Source organism: Oncorhynchus gorbuscha, linkage group LG21 (assembly GCF_021184085.1).
Source record: "Oncorhynchus gorbuscha isolate QuinsamMale2020 ecotype Even-year linkage group LG21, OgorEven_v1.0, whole genome shotgun sequence".
NCBI classification, from domain to species: Eukaryota; Metazoa; Chordata; class Actinopteri; order Salmoniformes; family Salmonidae; genus Oncorhynchus; species Oncorhynchus gorbuscha.
In genome coordinates, this window is record NC_060193.1 from 36695781 (window position 1) to 36714786 (window position 19006).

General features: G+C 46.9%; 1 protein-coding gene across 1 annotated transcript in view; it reads right to left on the reverse strand.

Annotated features, from left to right (window-relative positions):
• fer1l4 (fer-1 like family member 4) overlaps nucleotides 1–14982 on the reverse strand; it is a 127028-nt gene extending 112046 nt beyond the window's left edge. The window contains exons 1-2 of the mRNA XM_046319359.1: nucleotides 14013–14982; nucleotides 4894–4949 (exon numbers count right to left, since the gene is read on the reverse strand). Coding sequence (XP_046175315.1) covers nucleotides 4894–4949; nucleotides 14013–14091 — 135 coding nt within the window. The 5' untranslated portion in view covers nucleotides 14092–14982. The remainder of the gene's footprint in view (nucleotides 1–4893; nucleotides 4950–14012) is intronic.
• Between the last annotated feature and the right edge of the window lie 4024 nt (nucleotides 14983–19006).

Below are 19006 nucleotides of genomic sequence, written 5' to 3' on the forward strand. Positions count from 1 at the left end.
TGAAGTGAACTTTTTGTATTTTGTAAACAAAACGCTTAAAAGTCACCGATGACATCTATATTTAAAGTTTTGCTAAAGAGGGACCAACATGATTGGAATTTCTGCAAAACCTTTCAGGCATTAGTTAATTGTTGTTGCGCTGTAGATACATTTGTAAAAAAAACTGTTCAGGAAAACAGTAACACCATAAAATGGGATCATGCATGTGTCTGTTCAAATTGTATAATAGCATCAATCAAACACATCTGTAATTAGCAAAAAGATCATTAGCAGTCGATAACTGCCACTAACTAACCCTCAACAACTGCGAATGCAAACAAGAAACTGAATACGCTTCTTTACGAGTGACATGGAGACTCCTCATGTTGATTCAGTACCACCTTCAATTTGTGTTTGTGAAAGGTTAACCCCAGTCTCTCTCTCTCTGTCTGTATTTGTGTGTGCATGCTTGTCACCCAGTGCCACTGTGAGCTTAGCACCCGTGTTTGCTGTGTGTGGAGAATATCCACCCATTACCGGTAAGGTAAATGACAACTTGATGACTCACAGAGAGAAGAATAGAGCCTTGAGCTCCATCCAACCTACAAGTAGTGATAGCATTGCTAATAAAATATTATACAAAGAACCTGGAGAAGTAAGAAGAGAGAGAGCAAGCTGTTCCTGGGGCTCTGTTCACAAACACAAAAAGACCCCACAGACCTCCAGGACAGCAACACAATTAGACCCAACCAAATAATGAGAAAAACATATATTTACTTGACACATTGGAAAGAATTAACAAACAAAAAAACTGAGTAAACTAGAATGCTATTTGGCCCTAAACAGAGAGAATACCTGACTATGTACAGACTCAGTGTGTCACGTTCTGACCTTAGTTCCTTTGTTTTTGTCTTTGTTTTAGTATGGTCAGGGCGTGAGTTGGGGTGGGCAGTCTATGTTTGTTTTTCTATGTTCGTTTTTGAGTTCGGCCTAGTATGGTTCTCAATCAGAGGCAGCTGTCAATTGTTGTCCCTGATTGAGAATCATACTTAGGTAGCCTGGGTTTCACTTTTGGTTTGTGGCTGTTTGTTTCCATGTGAGTGTTTGGGCCACGAGGTACTGTTTCGGTTTTCGTTCCTTCACTTTATTGTTTTGTATTTCAGTGTTCAGTTCGTTTCATTAAACATCATCATGCACACTTACCACGCTGCGCTTTGGTCTGATTCTTACTCCTCCTCAGAAGAAGAGGGCAATATCCGTTTCAGAAACACCCACCACAAAAGGACCAAGCAGTGTGGTAACGGGCAGCAGCAGCGATCGCAGGACTCATGGACTTGGGAGGAGATTCTGGACGGCAAGGGACCATGGGCACAGGCTGGAGAATATCGGCGCCCCAAGGCTGAGCTGGAGGCAGCGAAAGCCGAGATGCGGTGGTATGAGGAGGCAGCAGGGCGGCGCGGCTGGAAGCCCGAGAGGCAGCCCCAAAAATGTATTGGGGGAGGCACACAGGGAGTGTGGCACATGGGGAGTGTGGGTACCGGAGAGAGAGAGGGACCGGGCATGCACCGTGTTATGCTGTGAAGCGCACTGTGTCCCCGGTGCGTGTGCATAGCCCGGTGCGGTACATCCCAGCGCCTCGTATCAGCCGGGCTAGAGTGGGCATTGAGTCAGGTGCCATGAAGCCAGCTCAGCGCATCTGGTCTCCAGTGCGTCTCCTTGGGCCGGTGTACATGGCACCAGCCTTCGCATGGTGTCCCCGGTTCGCCAGCACAGCCCAGTGCGGGCTATTCCATCTCGCCGCACTGGCCTGGCTATGGGGAGCATTCAACCAGGTAAGGTTGGGCAGGCTCGGTGCTCAAGAGCTCCAGTGCGCCTTCACGGTCCGGTCTGTCCGGTGCTACCTCCACCACATCCACGTACCAGCCCTCCGGTGGCAGCCCCCAGCACCAGGCTGTCTCTCTGTCTTCTCCCTACAGGTGCTCCCGCCTGTCCAGTGCTGCCAGAGCCTTCCTCCTCTCCAGCGCTGCCAGAGTGTCCCAGGCGCTATGTGCGATGCAACTTGGGGAAAGAACTGTATCTTGCTTTGCACTTAGGTACAGGGCACCATTGAGGGGAGAGTTTTCTGTGGTAGTGTTAAGTGTGGAGGTGGAACAATTCAAGTTGAAGATTCCTGATGTTTGTGATGCCCACCGTTTGACCCGGTGTGGAGCATGGTGAAACAGAAGAGTCGCTGTCAGTCCTTTTGAGTTTTGAGTCAGTCTTTACCAGAAGAGGTCACGTTAGGACTTATCAGTTATCCTGTTAAAGCTTTTGTGGCGAATCCACTGCGCTGTTTCAAGGGCAACGTTTATGGTCATGTCACAGCAGTGTGTAGGAGGGAGATTCTAAGATGTGGAAAGTGTGCAGGAGGGCATGGGATAGAGGATTGTGTAGACTCGGTGGATACATTTGTGTATGTCAACTGTAAGGGGTGCACATGTTGCTGGGGATCGGAAGTTATCAGAGCGAGAGAGGCAGGTTGACATTGCTAAAGTCAGAGTAGTGCAAAAAGTGTGGTATGCTGAAGCAGTGGAGAAAGTAGAGGATGATGTATCAAGAGTGAGGGATTCTGAGAGGATCCCTGTGAATGGTAGATCTATGCGAGCACAGAGGGATAAGCCAATGAGTGAAATATGCTTCAGTAAGGTTGGCTTCTTAGCGTTTATAGCAATGGTTATCAACTGTACAGCAGAAATGGAATTTAAATCACAGAAACTAGGTGTTGTTGTGGCAGCTGCAGAGAATTACTTGGGGGTACAAGATTTTAATTAAGAAGAGTTACAGAGTGTGTTGAGTGGTAGTGTCCTGTCCTCTCGGGCCGTTGGCCTGGGGTAGGATCAGGTTAAAGTAGTGGAACTAGTTGCACAAAGTTGAAAAGTTTCAACTGAATGCAACCAAGTTGCAGATAAGTTGCTTATTAGTTGCAGGGGGTGTTTCACATAGCAATCAAAAAGAAACTCAGTTGCAAGCAACTACATTTGTGTGCAAGTTGCGTAATATGCTCGATGTTCACCAGCTGCATATATGTTTTGTTCTGCCAGATGTCTAACCCACATTTTCCGTACGACGCACGTGCTTTACTTTTTAACTAGCCAAATGCTAGCTAGTTGGAGTCTGTGATTGTATTTCCATTTGTACCACCGCAGAGTAAAACAATGCATGAGTTGAAAATAATGAATACATGCAGGCACAGAACGCACCACGACTAGTGCTACGTAGCGTTTTGGACTGCTCCATTGACAATGAATGACTTCAGCCTGAAGGCAAAGAGTTTGATGCATCTAGTGGACATGAGGCATTAGGGATAATCAACGAGGGACATGTAAGATTGAACTATAGCCATGGAATTCTACCGTGCTGGTATGCTGTGCGTTATTGGGAAATAATGCATGCTCTAGAACTCCCTTCAAGCCAATCAGAAACGAGTATTCAACAATACCATGATATAATTAAGTGATAATGCCCAAAAAGCAGGTGTTTGGTAGGATATATTGGCACGGGTGTTGTTAGGCCGGAGACGAAGTCTATGGCCGGCAAACTGTGCCAATATATCCTCCAAACACCGGGCATTATCACTTTCATACAACAGGTTACCAATATATTCAAATAATGATAGACATATTTTCATTAAAACGTTATTTTGATAGTATGAATACATTTATTTCATCCGTCCACAATATATAGTCCCGACACAAATCTAGGTTTGCTACCCAAGCCGGCTGGTTGCCAGAGACGCGACCCAGTCTTTCAGTCTTTTTGTTCTGTATCCATGGACGCGACCCAATCATTTGTTCTACATCTTGGCAAAAAATTCCATTGCCATACTTGCTGCCAAAGTTCTTATCCCTTGCTTGCTAGCTAGCCAACCACAGCTAACTTAGTCACGTCAAAAAGGGCAGCCAGAATAACAGCAAAGTAGCTGCATTTGCATTTGTTTAAACAGTTTTCTAGTGACATTCATTACAATGGGCTAATGAGGCGCAATTTCACTTTTGTTCAATGGAGCTAGCCAACAACACAACAAACACAATGACTTCAAACTGAAGCTGGAGACTGCAAACTAGTTGCACTTTGTTTCATTTTGCCCTTTTTCAATTGACATTTCTTTGTATATATCCATAAAAATGATGCCTGTTGATTCATGATTTCGACTGGCTGAGAAAATCTGCCTGCCTGTCTTGTCCCGACTCGTTCATTACTATGGGATAGCAGGAGATCGAATTTGAATCTTGAAACAATGTTGAAAATGTCGGAGACAGACAGCAAGGTTTATACATATCTCCTCTGTTGAGAACAATGTTATTCTAAAAGAAATGTGAGATAATGTCTAGGTGTTTTTTATAGTGGAGATCAAGTTAATAAATTGCTTGGCTGATGGATTCAGCTGTATTTTGAGGCATAAAACTGTGGTTGGAATTGTAGTTGAAATTGCAGTATTTATTTTGTTTGAGAATTCAAACGTGAGCTCGCAACTTTTGACGAACTGGTTTCGTCTGGACAAGCAAATGGTTGCTTAGCGCAACCAGATACCAACACGTTCTGTGGCGAAAAAAGTGACGAGTTCAAATCAAATATTTGGATAATCGATGTTTATATTTAACGATGACATGGATTACATGGAGTGGATAAACTAAAGAGACTGGTACCTACTGTATGCTTGGGGTTGGGGTCAATTCGAATTGAAATCAGTCCATTTAAGAAGTAAACTGAAATTCCGTTACAATAATTGAAAAAGGGCATCTCTTTTCAATAAACTGAAAAGGAGATTTAGAAAAAAAGTTTTTTAACAATTAATTTCCTGAATTGAATGATTCCAACTCAAATTGACTACAACCCTGATACTGGGCCAAATATTTAATTCGAGAAGGATCTTACCTCATTGAAAATGGCAAAATTTTCACACTGAAGAATCTTGGTTTTGTGGGTAAAACCTAAAAAATGGATAAATATGCTGAGAAGACTGGAGACATATTGCACACATTGTATGAATATACTGTAGGACAGAAAACAGTAGACATAATTACACTTGCAAAAACTTGAAAATAAGTATATTAACCACCGTAGTTTTAATAAGACACTGTTTTCTTGAAATTGAATGGGTAGTTCTTGAATTGCAGTGGCATTTGCGCCCCCTTCTTTGCAAGCATGAAACACACTTTAAATGGCAAATAGTTACACATCATACATGTTATTGTTTATATTGAACTGTTTACCATTGATACAACATAATGCAAGTCCTTTATTCTACAAAACATTATGATTTGTTGAAAGTACTTGGCTCATCCCAGTAGTTATCCAGTACAGTTGTATTGACATAAGGGAATGTATAGTATATCTATAAATTTGAATGCAAGAAAGTAAGTATTGTACATATCAATAAAAAACAAATTCCTATTAAAAATATATATAAATCATCCCTAAATGTTGTTGTTGGTGTTATCGACTTGAAAATCACTTATTACAAAGATATTCAAATATCCTTGAGGGCAAACTGTTATAGGGGAGGCGTCTATATTAAAGAGGATTATTAGCTATCTCATGACTCCCACCGAAGTTGGCTCCCCTGCCGGTTTTGGCGGTGCTCGGCGGTCGTCGTCACCGGTCTACTAGCCGCCACCAATTCCTTTTCCCTTTTAAGGTAGTTTAGTCTTGAGTTGCAGCTGTTACTATTAGTGTTTTCTTGATTTGCTTACTTCTTTAAGTTTGTGAAGCCCACCCTTGTTTGTGCAGGATTATATTTTGTTCACGTTTTGTATCGGATTGTTATTGTTATTGTGCTCCGTCCGGACCGTTGTTACCCTGTGCTTTGGATTGGTCAGTGTTTTCCGCCCTGTGTTTTGGGCATGACCATTTTGTGCTGGAATAAAGTGCATTTCTCCGTGAACCCTCTGCTCTCTGCACCTGATTCCTACCTTCCCCTCCTAGTCATCCGCGACAGAATCCCGCACCCTGTCATGGAATAAGCAGGAGCAGGGGCAGGGTGGAACGACAGGGCTCTGATGGACCACTATCGTTGTAGCCTCAGGGAAGACGTCCGCAGGGAGCCAGCGTGTCGGGACACCACCATCTCCCTGGATGAACTGATAGACATGTCCATTCGTCTTGACAACCTGCTGGCTGCCCGCGGGCGTCAGAACGGGCCCTGTCGATTCCACCTCCAGGCCCTCCTGCTCCCATCCCCATGGAGTTAGGGGGGGCTGCATCGAGGGGGACCGGAAGAGGAGTTTCCTCCTGCACCAGTTGTGGTCGGCGAGGACACACTGCCGACCGGTGCTGGAGGAGCTCGTCTTGGAGTCGGGAAGGCAAGCGGAGCACTAGTCGTTCACCCCAGGTGAGTCAGCACCAGACTCACCCAGAGCTTCCTGTCGGCCATATGTTTGTGCTAACGTCTTTCCCTGGGTTTTCTCCCTCTCTACAGCATAAGGTGCTAGTCGATTCAGGCGCAGCTGGTAACTTCATGGATCGTGGGCTCGCGCTAAGGCTAGGGATTCCCCTGGTGTCGTTAGACCAAACTTTCCCCATGCACTCCTTAGATAGCCAATCATTAGGGTCAGGGCTGGTCAGGGAGGCCACGGTGCCACTGGACATGGTAACACAGGGGGATCATAAGGAGCGGATTAATCTATTCCTTATCGATTCACCTGCATTTCCAGTGGTGCTGGGAATTCCCTGGCTAGCTCATCACAACCCGGTGATTTCATGGAGACAGGGGCTCTTCGAGGGTGGTCAGGGGAGTGTTCAGGCAGGTGTGTAGGAGTTTCCGTAGGTGCGACTAGAGTGGAGAGTCCAGACCAGGTTTGTGCGCATTCCCTCTGAATATGCCGATTTGGCTCTCCCCTTCTGTAAAAAGAAGGCGACCTAATTACCACCCCATCGTCGAGGGGACTGCACGATAAACCTCCTGGAAAACGCTGCACTTCCTAGGAGTCACGTGTACCCATTGTTCCAGGAGGAGACAGTGGCTTTGAAGACATACGTCACCGAATCTCTGGGACAGGGGTACATTCGGCCCTCCACGTCACCAGTCTCCTCAAGCTTCTTTTTTTGTGAAGAAGAAGGAGGGAGGTCTGCGTCCGTGCATTGATTATAGAGGTCTAAATTCCATCACAGTGGGGTTTAGCTACCCACTACCTCTCATCGCTACGGCGGTGGAATCATTTCACGGGGCGCGTTTCATAACCTGGTGCGTATCCGGGGGAGGAGGTGAGTGGAAGACCGCATTTAGTACTACATCTGGCCATTATGAGTACCGCGTCATGCCATATGGGTTGAAGAATTCTCCATCCGTTTTCCAATCTTTCGTAGACGAGATTCTCCAAGACCTGCACGGGCAGGGAGGGGTAGTGTACATCGATGACATCCTGATCTATTCTGCCACACACGCCGCGCACGTGTCTCTGGTGCGTATAAGGTACTTGGGCGTCTGCTGGAGCATGACTTGTATGTCAAGGCTGAGAAATGATAAACAAGCCGTTTCCTTCCTGGGTTATCGCATTTCCACCTCCGGGGTGGTGATGGAGTGTGACCACGTTACAGCCGTGCGTAATTGGCCGACTCCGACCACGGTAAAAGAGCTGCAGAGGTTTTTAGGGTTTGCCAATTACTACCGGAGGTTTATCCAGGGTTTTGGTCAGGTGGCTGCTCCCATTACCTCACTGTTGAAGGGAGGACCGGCGCGCTTGCGCTGGGCAGCAGAGTCGGGGCAGAGCTTCCAGTCGTCTGAAGGAGCTGTTCACCAATGCGCCCGTGTTGGCGATTCCGGACCCCTTTTTTAGCGTTCATAGTGGAGGTGGACTCGTCCGAGGCTGGGGTAGGGGCCGTTATGTCCCAGCACTCGGGCCCGCCACCGAAGCTGCGCCCTTGCACCTTTTCGAAGAACCTCGTTCCGGCAGAGCGAAACTATGACGTGGGGGACCGGGAGTTATTAGCTGTAGTCAAGGCTCTGAAGGTGTGGAGACATTGGCTTGAGGGGGCTAAACACCCTTTTCTCATTTGGACTGACATCGTAATCTCGAGTATATCCGGGCAGGGAGGAGACTGAATCCACGTCAGGCTAAATGGGCCATGTTCTTTACCCGGTTCCGTTTCACCATCTCGTACCGGCCAGGCTCCCAAAACACGAAGGCCGACGCGCTGTCCCACCTATATGATACCGAGGAGCGGTCCATCGAGCCGACCCTCATCCTTCCACCTTCATGTCTCATGGCACCGGTGGTACTGGAGGTGGACGTGGAGACCATACAAACGCTCCACACCGCGTGGCCGCTGCCACCCTAATCTGGTGGTCCCAGCGCGCACGACCCACGTGGAGTTCCAGGTCTCCGGTAGCCTCTGGAACTGCCGATCTGCAGCCAACAAGGCAGAGTTCATCTCAGCCTATGCCTCCCTCCAGTCCCTCGACTTCTTGGCACTGACAGAAACATGGATCACCACAGATAACACTGCTACTCCTACTGCTCTCTCTTCGTCCGCCCACGTGTTCTCGCACACCCCGAGAGCTTCTGGTCAGCGGGGTGGTGGCATAGGGATCCTTATCTCTCCCATGTGGTCATTCTCTCTTTCTCCCCTTACCCATCTGTCTATCGCCTCCTTTGAATTTCATGCTGTCACAGTTACCAGCCCTTTCAAGCTTAACATCCTTATCATTTATCGCCCTCCAGGTCCCCTCGGAGAGTTCATCAATGAGCTTGATGCCTTGATAAGCTCCTTTCCTGAGGACGGCTCACCTCTCACAGTTCTGGGCGACTTTAACCTCCCCACGTCTACCTTTGACTCATTCCTCTCTGCCTCCTTCTTTCCACTCCTCTCCTCTTTTGACCTCACCCTCTCACCTTCCCCCTACTCACAAGGCAGGCAATACGCTCGACCTCATCTTTACTAGATGCTGTTCTTCCACTAACCTCATTGCAACTCCCCTCCAAGTCTCCGACCACTACCTTGTATCCTTTTCCCTCTCGCTCTCATCCAACACTTCCCACACTGCCCCTACTCGGATGGTATCGCGCCGTCCCAACCTTCGCTCTCTCTCCCCCGCTACTCTCTCCTCTTCCATCCTATCATCTCTTCCCTCTGCTCAAACCTTCTCCAACCTATCTCCTGATTCTGCCTCCTCAACCCTCCTCTCCTCCCTTTCTGCATCCTTTGACTCCCTATGTCCCCTATCTTCCAGGCCGGCTCGGTCCTCCCCTCCCGCTCCGTGGCTTGACGACTCAATGCGAGCTCACAGAACAGGGCTCCGGAAGGCCGAGCGGAAATGGAGGAAAACTCGCCTCCCTGCGGACCTGGCATCCTTTCACTCCCTCCTCTCTACATTTTCCTCCTCTGTCTCTGCTGCTAAAGCCACTTTCTACCACTCTAAATTCCAAGCATCTGCCTCTAACCCTAGGAAGCTCTTTGCCACATTCTCCTCCCTCCTGAATCCTCCTCCCCCTCCCCCCTCCTCCCTCTCTGCAGATGACTTCGTCAACCATTTTGAAAAGAAGATCGACGACATCCGATCCTAGTTTGCTAAGTCAAACAACACCGCTGGTTCTGCTCACACTGCCCTACCCTGTGCTCTGACCTCTTTCTCCCCTCTCTCTCCAGATGAAATCTCGCGTCTTGTGACGGCCGGCCGCCCAACAACCTGCCCGCTCGACCCTATCCCCTCCTCTCTTCTCCAGACCATTTCCGGAGACCTTCTCCCTTACCTCACCTCGCTCATCAACTTATCTCTGACCGCTGGCTACGTCCCTTCCGTCTTCAAGAGAGCGAGAGTTGCACCCCTTCTGAAAAAACCTACACTCGATCCCTCCGATGTCAACAACTACAGACCAGTATCCCTTCTTTCTTTTCTCTCCAAAACTCTTGAACGTGCCGTCCTTGGTCAGCTCTCCCGCTATCTCTCTCAGAATGACCTTCTTGATCCAAATCAGTCAGGTTTCAAGACTAGTCATTCAACTGAGACTGCTCTTCTCTGTATCACGGAGGCGCTCCGCACCGCTAAAGCTAACTCTCTCTCCTCTGCTCTCATCCTTCTAGACCTATCGGCTGCCTTCGATACTGTGAACCATCAGATCCTCCTCTCCACCCTCTCCGAGTTGGGCATCTCCGGCGCGGCCCACGCTTGGATTGCGTCCTACCTGACAGGTCGCTCCTACCAGGTGGCGTGGCGAGAATCTGTCTCCTCACCACGCGCTCTCACCACTGGTGTCCCCCAGGGCTCTGTTCTAGGCCCTCTCCTATTCTCGCTATACACCAAGTCACTTGGCTCTGTCATAACCTCACATGGTCTCTCCTATCATTGCTATGCAGACGACACACAATTAATCTTCTCCTTTCCCCCTTCTGATGACCAGGTGGCGAATCGCATCTCTGCATGTCTGGCAGACATATCAGTGTGGATGACGGATCACCACCTCAAGCTGAACTTCGGCAAGACGGAGCTGCTCTTCCTCCCGGGGAAGGACTGCCCGTTCCATGATCTCGCCATCACGGTTGACAACTACATTGTGTCCTCCTCCCAGAGCGCTAAGAACCTTGGCGTGATCCTGGACAACAAACTGTCGTTCTCAACTAACATCAAGGCGGTGGCCCGTTCCTGTAGGTTCATGCTCTACAACATCCGCAGAGTACGAGCCTGCCTCACACAGGAAGCGGCGCAGGTCCTAATCCAGGCACTTGTCATCTCCCGTCTGGATTACTGCAACTCGCTGTTGGCTGGGCTCCCTGCCTGTGCCATTAAACCCCTACAACTCATCCAGAACGCCGCAGCCCGTCTAGTGTTCAACCTTCCCAAGTTCTCTCACGTCACACCACTCCTCCGCTCTCTCCACTGGCTTCCAGTTGAAGCTCGCATCCGCTACAAGACCATGGTGCTTGCCTACGGAGCTGTGAGGGGAACGGCACCTCAGTACCTCCAGGCTCTGATCAGGCCCTACACCCAAATAAGGGCACTGCGTTCATCCACCTCTGGCCTGCTCGCCTCCCTACCACTGAGGAAGTACAGTTCCCGCTCAGCTCAGTCAAAACTGTTCGCTGCTCTGGCTCCCCAATGGTGGAACAAACTCCCTCACGACGCCAGGACAGCGGAGTCAATCACCACCTTCCGGAGACACCTGAAACCCCACCTCTTTAAGGAATACCTAGGATAGGATAAAGTAATCCTTCTCACCCCCTCCCCCCTTAAAATATTTAGATGCACTATTGTAAAGTGGTTGTTCCACTGGATGTCATAAGGTGAATGCACCAATTTGTAAGTCGCTCTGGATAAGAGCGTCTGCTAAATGACTTAAATGTAATGTAAATGAGATAGAGAGGGCATCACGGTTGGAGCCTGCACCCCCTCAGTGTCCAGCAGGGGCTCAGTACGTGCCGAGGGGTGTCCGTGACGGGTTAATTCATTGGGCCCATACTCTACCCTCCTCTGGTCATCCTGGCATCGAGAAGACTGTGCGGAGTCTTAGGTGGAGGTACTGGTGGCCCATGTTGGTGAACGACGTAAGGTTTTATGTCCCCTCCTGCTCGGTGTGCGCTCAGAGCAAGGCTCCCCGACACCTGCTTAGAGGGAAGTTACAGCCCCTCCCCATTCCACAAAGGCCGTGGTCACACTTGTCGGTGGACTTCCTCACCGACCTACCCCATCCCAGGAAAGTACTACGATCCTGGTCGTTGTGGATCGGTTTTCGAAGTCCTGCCGTCTCATCCCGTTGCCCGGTCTCCCTACGGCCCTGCAGACTGCGGAGGCTCTGTTTACTCATGCCTGAGGACATCGTCTCTGATCGGGGTACCCAGTTCACGTCCAGAGTTTGGAGGGCGTTTATGGAGAGGCTGGGGGTCTCGGTCAGCCTGACCTCGGGTTTCCACCCGAGAGTAATGGGCAGGTGGAGCAATTAAACCAGGATGTGAGCAGGTTTCTGTGGTCCTATTGCCGGGATCGGCCAGGTGAGTGGGCAAGGTATGTTCCATAGGCAGAGCTCGCTCAGAACTCCCTTCGCCACTCCTCAACTAACATGTCTCCCTTCCAGTGTGTTGGGCTACCAGCCGGTCCTGGCGCCATGGCATCAGAGCCAGACCGTAGCTCCTGCGGTGGAGGAATGCGTGCAGCGCTCAAAGGACACCTGGAGAGCCATCCAGGAATCTTTGAGACTGGCTGGGGGACGACAGAAGAAGAACGCTGACCAGCACCGCAGTGAGGCCCCCGTGTTCTCACCGGGGAACCAGGTCTGGCTCTCGAACCTAAACCTGCCCCTCCACCTGCCCTGCCGGAAGCTGGGGCCACAGTGTGTGGGGCCATTTAAAGTCCTGAGGAGGATAAACGAGGTGTGTTATAAGTTACAACTTCCTACTTATTATCGTATTAACCCCTCATTTCATGTGTCTCTCCTCAGGCCGGTGGTGGCTGGTCCCCTACAAGAAGGTGAGGTGCCCGAGGTCCCTCCGCCCTCTCTGGACATTGAGGGGTCCCCGACGCACACAGTACGTGCCATTCTGGACTCGAGACGCCGGGCGAGGGGCCTACAGTACCTCGTGGACTGGGAGGGGTACGGTCCGGTGGAGAGGTGCTGGGTACCCTTCACTCCTGATGGACTTCCACCGCCTCCACCCGGATCACCCGGCACCTTGCCCCCCGGGTCGCCCGAGTGCACCAGTCCCTCCTGCATCAAAGCACTCCTACAACATGATGCTGCTAACCCCGTGCTTCACAGTTGGGAAGGTGTTCTACGGCTTGCAAGCCTCCCCCTTTTTCCTCCAAACACAATTGTGTGTTTTTGTTTCATCAGACTAGAGGACATTTATCCAAACAGTACGATCTTTGTGCAGTTGCAAACCGTAGTCTGGCATTTAATGGCGATTTTGGAGCATTGGCTTCTTCCTTGCTGAGCGGTCTTTCAGGTTGTGTCGATACAGGACTCGTTTTACTGTGGATATAGATACTTTCGTACCAGTTTCCTCCAGCATCTTCACAAGGTCCTTTCCTGTTGTTCTGGGATTGATTTGCACTTTTCACACCAAAATCCGTTCAACTCTAGGAGACAGAACGTGTCTCCTTCTTGAGCGGTTTGACGGCTGTGTGGTCCCATGGTGTTTATACTTGTGTACTATTGTTTGTACAGATAAACGTGGTACCTTCAGGCATTTGTAAATTGCTCAAGGATGAACCAGACTTGTGGAGCTCTACAACATTTTTTCTGAGGTCTTGGCTGATTTCTTTTGATATTCCCATGATGTCAAGCAAAGAGGCACTGAGTTTGAAGGTAGGCCTTGAAATACATCCACAGGTACTCCTCCAATTGACTCAAATGATGTCAATTAGCCTGACAGAAGCTTCTAAAGCCATGACATCATGTTCTGTAATTTTCCAAGCCGTTTAAAGGCACAGCCAACTTAGTGTATGTAAACTTATGACCAACTGGAAATGTGTTACAGTGAGCTATAAGTGAAATAATCTGTCTATAAACAATTGTTGGAACAATTACTTGTGTCATGCACAAAGTAGATGTCTTAACTGACTTGCCAAAACTATAGTTTGTTAACAAGAAATTTGTGGAGTGGTTTAAAAAGGAATTTTAATGACTCCAACCTAAGTGTATGTAAACTTCCGACTTCAACTGTATATAGCCATTGATTCTTAAAGAATATAACTTAGTTCAACTGTCTAACTTGATCATAACCCAAAAGCTTGTGGATAAATTGCATTCACTCCATTGTTTGTTAACAATGTATTTATAAACAAACACTTTATGCCTTCAAATGTCACCAGAATTCAAGAACAACTGTAATATACTTGTGGATCTACAAGATTACTAAATGTACACCACCACCCAATATGAAACTATCCTCTTTCATCTAGTTGAACCTCAGGTTTCATATCCAGGTAAAGCAAACATTTACTTTCATGTCAATCAAATACAATACATTTTCAGAGGATAAGTTGCATCCATGGCAGACAATCACATCAAACATAATCATGAAAGCTGAATGCCTGAAAGCTCAACATAACTGCACTTATGTACCTCTAAAGGATAACTCCACCTTTCGATCGTACGTCCCAGGTAAATTGGTGATCCTCTTCAGGTTGACAGTGATGGACATGTTTCCGTTTGAGTATGTAACTGTATCCAATAGATATCATCGTACAGCTCTGATCTGTTTGAGTGTGGAGACCAGTAGCTCACATGCTGTCAACTGAACCTCTAACAAAATCTCCTATCCACATAGGTGTTGATTCAATGAGGGACAAAAACAGTGTTTTGTTTTCTAAACGGGAAGTTCCTAATGTTTGAGGAATAGGTGGGTGTTACCCAGCCTGGTTAGTCACAATCAGACAGAACGCATAGGCTACGTTTACACAGGCAGCACAATTCTGATCTTTCGCTCAATTATTGACACAAGAGCTGATCTGATCAGTCAAAAGACCAAATAGTAATAAGAAAAAGGTACAGAATTGGGCTGCCTGCCTGTGTAAACCTTGAGGGTCTGTCCATGTCAACTGGGTTCCAAATAATGTTTTTAGAATAAATGAAGTTACTTATATTAGAACGACTGGTGTATTCACATGGGTGTCTTTAAAAACTATTTTTCTTTAAAAGTTGACTGGAGATACAGCTTCCTTCTCCTCAAGGCTTGAGTTCATAAATATACTCAACAAAAATATAAATGCAACATGCAACAATTTCAAATATTTTACTGAGTTACAGTTCATTAAAGGAAATCAGTCATTTTAAATAAATGCATTAGGTCCTAAGCTATGAATTACACATGACTGGGCAGGGGAAGGCCCGCCCACTTGGGAGCCGGGTCCACCTACTGGCCCAGCCAATCAGAATAGGTTTTTCCCCACAAAAGGGCTTTATGACAGACAGAAGTACTCCTGAGCAACCCCCTTCCCCTCCTCAGACGATCCCATAGTTATCTGGCAATAACTCTGGTGGACATTCCTGCAGTCAGCATGCCAATTGCAAGCTCCATCAAAACTTCAGACATCTGTAGCATTGTGTTGTGTGACGACAACTGCACACTTGAGTGGCCTTTTATTGTCCCAAGCTCAAAGTGCACATGTGTAATGATTATGCTGTTTAATTGGCTTCTTAATATGCCACACTTGTAAGGTGGATGGATTATTTTTGTAAAGGTCAAATGCTCACTAATGGGGATGTTAAAAGAAATGGACAAAATGAGAGTAATAAGCTTTTGGTGGAAAATGTCTGGCCTCTTATTTTAGCTCATGAAACATGGGACCAACACTTTACATGTTGTGTTTATATTTTTGTTCAGTAGGAGCAAAATGGATTCCCTTTAAATTAAACAAAAAACACTTTGTATTTACTGTATATGTATGTACTGTATACATGTGGTCCCAACAAGTTTAGCATATTCATAGCAGCACTGATTTGGGTGATTGAGCTACTGTGGAATTACAAGTCAGTAAGTGCTTTTTTCTAATCTTATGGGTACGCCACTGTCTTAAGCCTTAATCTAAAATTGATTAAATTGTTTTCTTCCCCCCTCAAACTACACACAATACCCCATAACGACAAAGCAAAAACAGGCTTTTAGAAATTTTTGCAAATGTATTAAAAATAGACTGAAATAATACATTTACATAAGTATTCAGACCCTTTACTCAGCACTTTTTAGAAGCATCTTCGGCAGCGATTACATTCGAGACTTCTTGGGTATGACACTACAAGCTTGGCACACCTGTATTTGGGGAGTTTCTCCCATTCTTCTGTGCAGATCGTCTCAAGCTCTGTCAGGTTGTTTGGGGAGCGTCAATGCACAGCTATTTTCAGGTCTCTCCAGAGATGTTAGATCGGGTTCAAGTCCAGGCTCCGGCTGGACCACTCAAGGCCATTCAGAGACTTGTCCCGAAGCCACTCCTGCGCTGTCTTGGTTGTGTGCTTAGGGTTGTAGTTCTGCTGGAAGGTGAACCTTTTCCCGAGTCTGGGGTTCTGAGCGTTCTGGAGCAGGTTTTCATCAAGGATTTCTCTGTACTTTGCTCTGTTCATCTTTCCCTCGATCCTGACAAGTCTCCCCAAAGCATGATGCTGCCACCACCATGCTTCACCTTAGGGATGGTGCCAGCTTTCCTCCAGGCGTGATGCTTGGCATTCAGGCCAAAGAGTTCAATCTTGGTATAGAATCTTGTCCTTAACGTGCCTTTTGGCAAACTCCAAGCGGGCTGTCATGGGCCCTTTACTAAGGAGTGGCTTCCAATCCAGCCACTATACCATAAAGGCCTGAATGATGGAGTGCTGCAGAGGTGGGAGAATCTTCCAGAAGGACAGCAATCTCCATAGAGGAACTCTGGAGCTCTGTAAGAGTGAACATCGAGTTCTTGGTCACCTCCCTGACCAAAGCCCTTCAACACTGATTGCTCAGTTTGGCCGGCGGCTCAGCTCTTAGAAAAAGTTCCTCCATTTAAGAATGATGGAGGCCACTGTGTTCTTGGACCCCTTCAATAATGCAGACATTTTTTGGTACCCTTTAACAGCTCTGTGCCTAAAGACAATCCTGTCTCGGAGCTCTACAGACAATTCCTTTGACCTCATGGCTTGGTTTTTGCTCTGACATGCACTGTCAACTGTGGGACCTTATATAGACAGGTGTGTGCCTTTCCAAATGATGTCCAATTAATTGAATTGAATCAATTTTAGAATAAGGTTGTAACGTAACAAAATGTGGAAAAGGGGAAGGGGTCTAAATACTTTCCGAATGCACTGTGTGTGTATCACGAACAACGTCAAATCCACTTCTTTGGCTTCAAAGCATATTACTTTGTTGTAACACGTTGATAATTTTTGTGTGATTGTCAGCACATTCAACTATGTAAAGGAAAAAGTATTTAATAAGAATATTTCATTCATCCAGATCTAGGATGTGTAATTTTAGTGTTATAGCTAGGAAAATGTATATTTCATTGTAAAAACAATATTGCATAAACCAATGGCGTATAAATTAACGTGGGAAAAACATCCACATAGTAATAAAGTTGTATTTAAAAAAAGTTGTTTCGTCTCGTAGCTGTATGTAGCTCCGCTCATGAGTTATTTCACTCTAGCGGGAACAGAGCCGGGACCGTCGTAGCAGCAATTAGCTTATGAAGGAGTTAGCAGTTAGCTAAATGCTCAGGAGCAACATGGCAAGCATTGGTGAACCAGAAGTAGAAGACTCCCCAGTATCATTCAGGTCCGTTTCCCTGTAAACTAAAATGGAGATTGCCAACGAGTGGTAGATAAAACCTATACAACATGTAGGCTCTGTTTGTCTATACAAGTTACTCATTTGCGCCAACATCACCCCAAAGTGTCAATCGGTAGGACTAGGCGAAAAAATGAAACGGCAACCACTTCTTCCCACAGCCAACAATATGCGGCTGCCTCCGGCAGGTATAAAGAAATCAAAGCAGCGATAGCTAAATGCATAGCGGCAGATATGAGACCCTTCTCTGTGGCAGAGAATGCGGGGTTCAGAAATCTCGCTTCACTACTCCTTCCCCGTACACATTTTACCCAGATATTAATACCTGCCTTATACAAGAAAACAAAATAACAACATGAGAGCGAGTTGTCAGAAACGTGGTCTGTTGCTCTAACAACAGACAGTTGGATGTCTAGAGCTACCTTACTGTAACGGCTCATTTCATTACTGCAGAGTGGGAGATAAAAGCCATGTCCTTCAAACTCGTCCCCTTGAGAGTAGTCACACCAGTGTAAACTTGGGGGAAGAGCTAAGGGAAGTAGTTGCAGTGTGGAAGTTGGAGAGGGATAATGTAACGATTCCTGTGACCACTGACAACTCTAGAAATATTGTAAATGCAGTTGCACTAGTTGGATTGGGGCCACATATTGGATGCTTTGCTCACATTATTAATACTGCATCTCAAAAAGCAATGTCAGTGAATCCAATCTCTCGCCTGCTAGCAAAAGATCAGGAGGTGGTATCCTTTCATAAAAGCACAACTGCTGCACACGTTTTCAAGATGAAATAGGTGATGCTTGAGCTGCCAAACCCCAAACTAATCCAAGATGTCCCTATTAGATTCAAGACATGACATGGTTAAGAGATACCTTGAGCAGAAAGTTGCAGTGTATTCTACACTGACTGATCAAGCTGTGAGGAAGAATGTCAAATATATTGTGATTTTGTCTGAAAATGACATGACTGCAAACCTCTCAAAACAGTCACAACACTGATATGCACTGAGAGCATTCAATCAGTTTTGATGGTCCTGCCCATGAAAACAATGATCCTGAAACCAATGGTGGCATCTGATGAAGATGAACCCGCAGTAAGGGATGTCAAGACTGCTATCAGAGTTAACCTGGAGCCTAGATATGCTGACCCTGGTGGCCAAGACTTCTTACACAAGAGCACCGTTTTGGACCCCCGGTTCAAGTCCCTGCTGCACTTGGATGCTGCTGCTCGTCTGAGAGTCACAATGAATTCACAGCAGAGACTGTGACCAAAATACAACAGGTGTTGTATTTATTTAGTTAATGTGACATTTTATTCATTAGTGAATTAACAATGAATTATAAAGTAACAACTGTAATTGTCATAAGTGTCTGATAGATATTTCTAAAAACAAATCATATTTTTAAAGCCACTTCAGAAAGTAATTTATCAAATTTAATTCTGCAGGGTCAAGCCACAGATACCAGAGGAGCCAACCCCTCTCCAGAGACGACAGGGGTTCTCTTCCAGAAAATAAGTTTGCCATGGCTGAGCTTTTGGGGGATGTTGTTCACGACCCAGGAGCAGGGAACCAAGTCAAAGGTCAAGGTCATAGAGGTGTCCTCATACAGGGAAGTGGACTGTATTCCCCTGGATGCTGATCCACTTACATGGTGGAAGACCAAAAAGTTAATATACACTCATGTTGCCATGTTAGTAAGGCGCTACCTGGCTGTGCCTGGGACCTCTGTCCCTAGCAAAAATGTTCTTCACAGTGGCTGACATTGTCACAGCAAGCCGATCTCTGCTCACTGCAGATTAGTATTTGTAA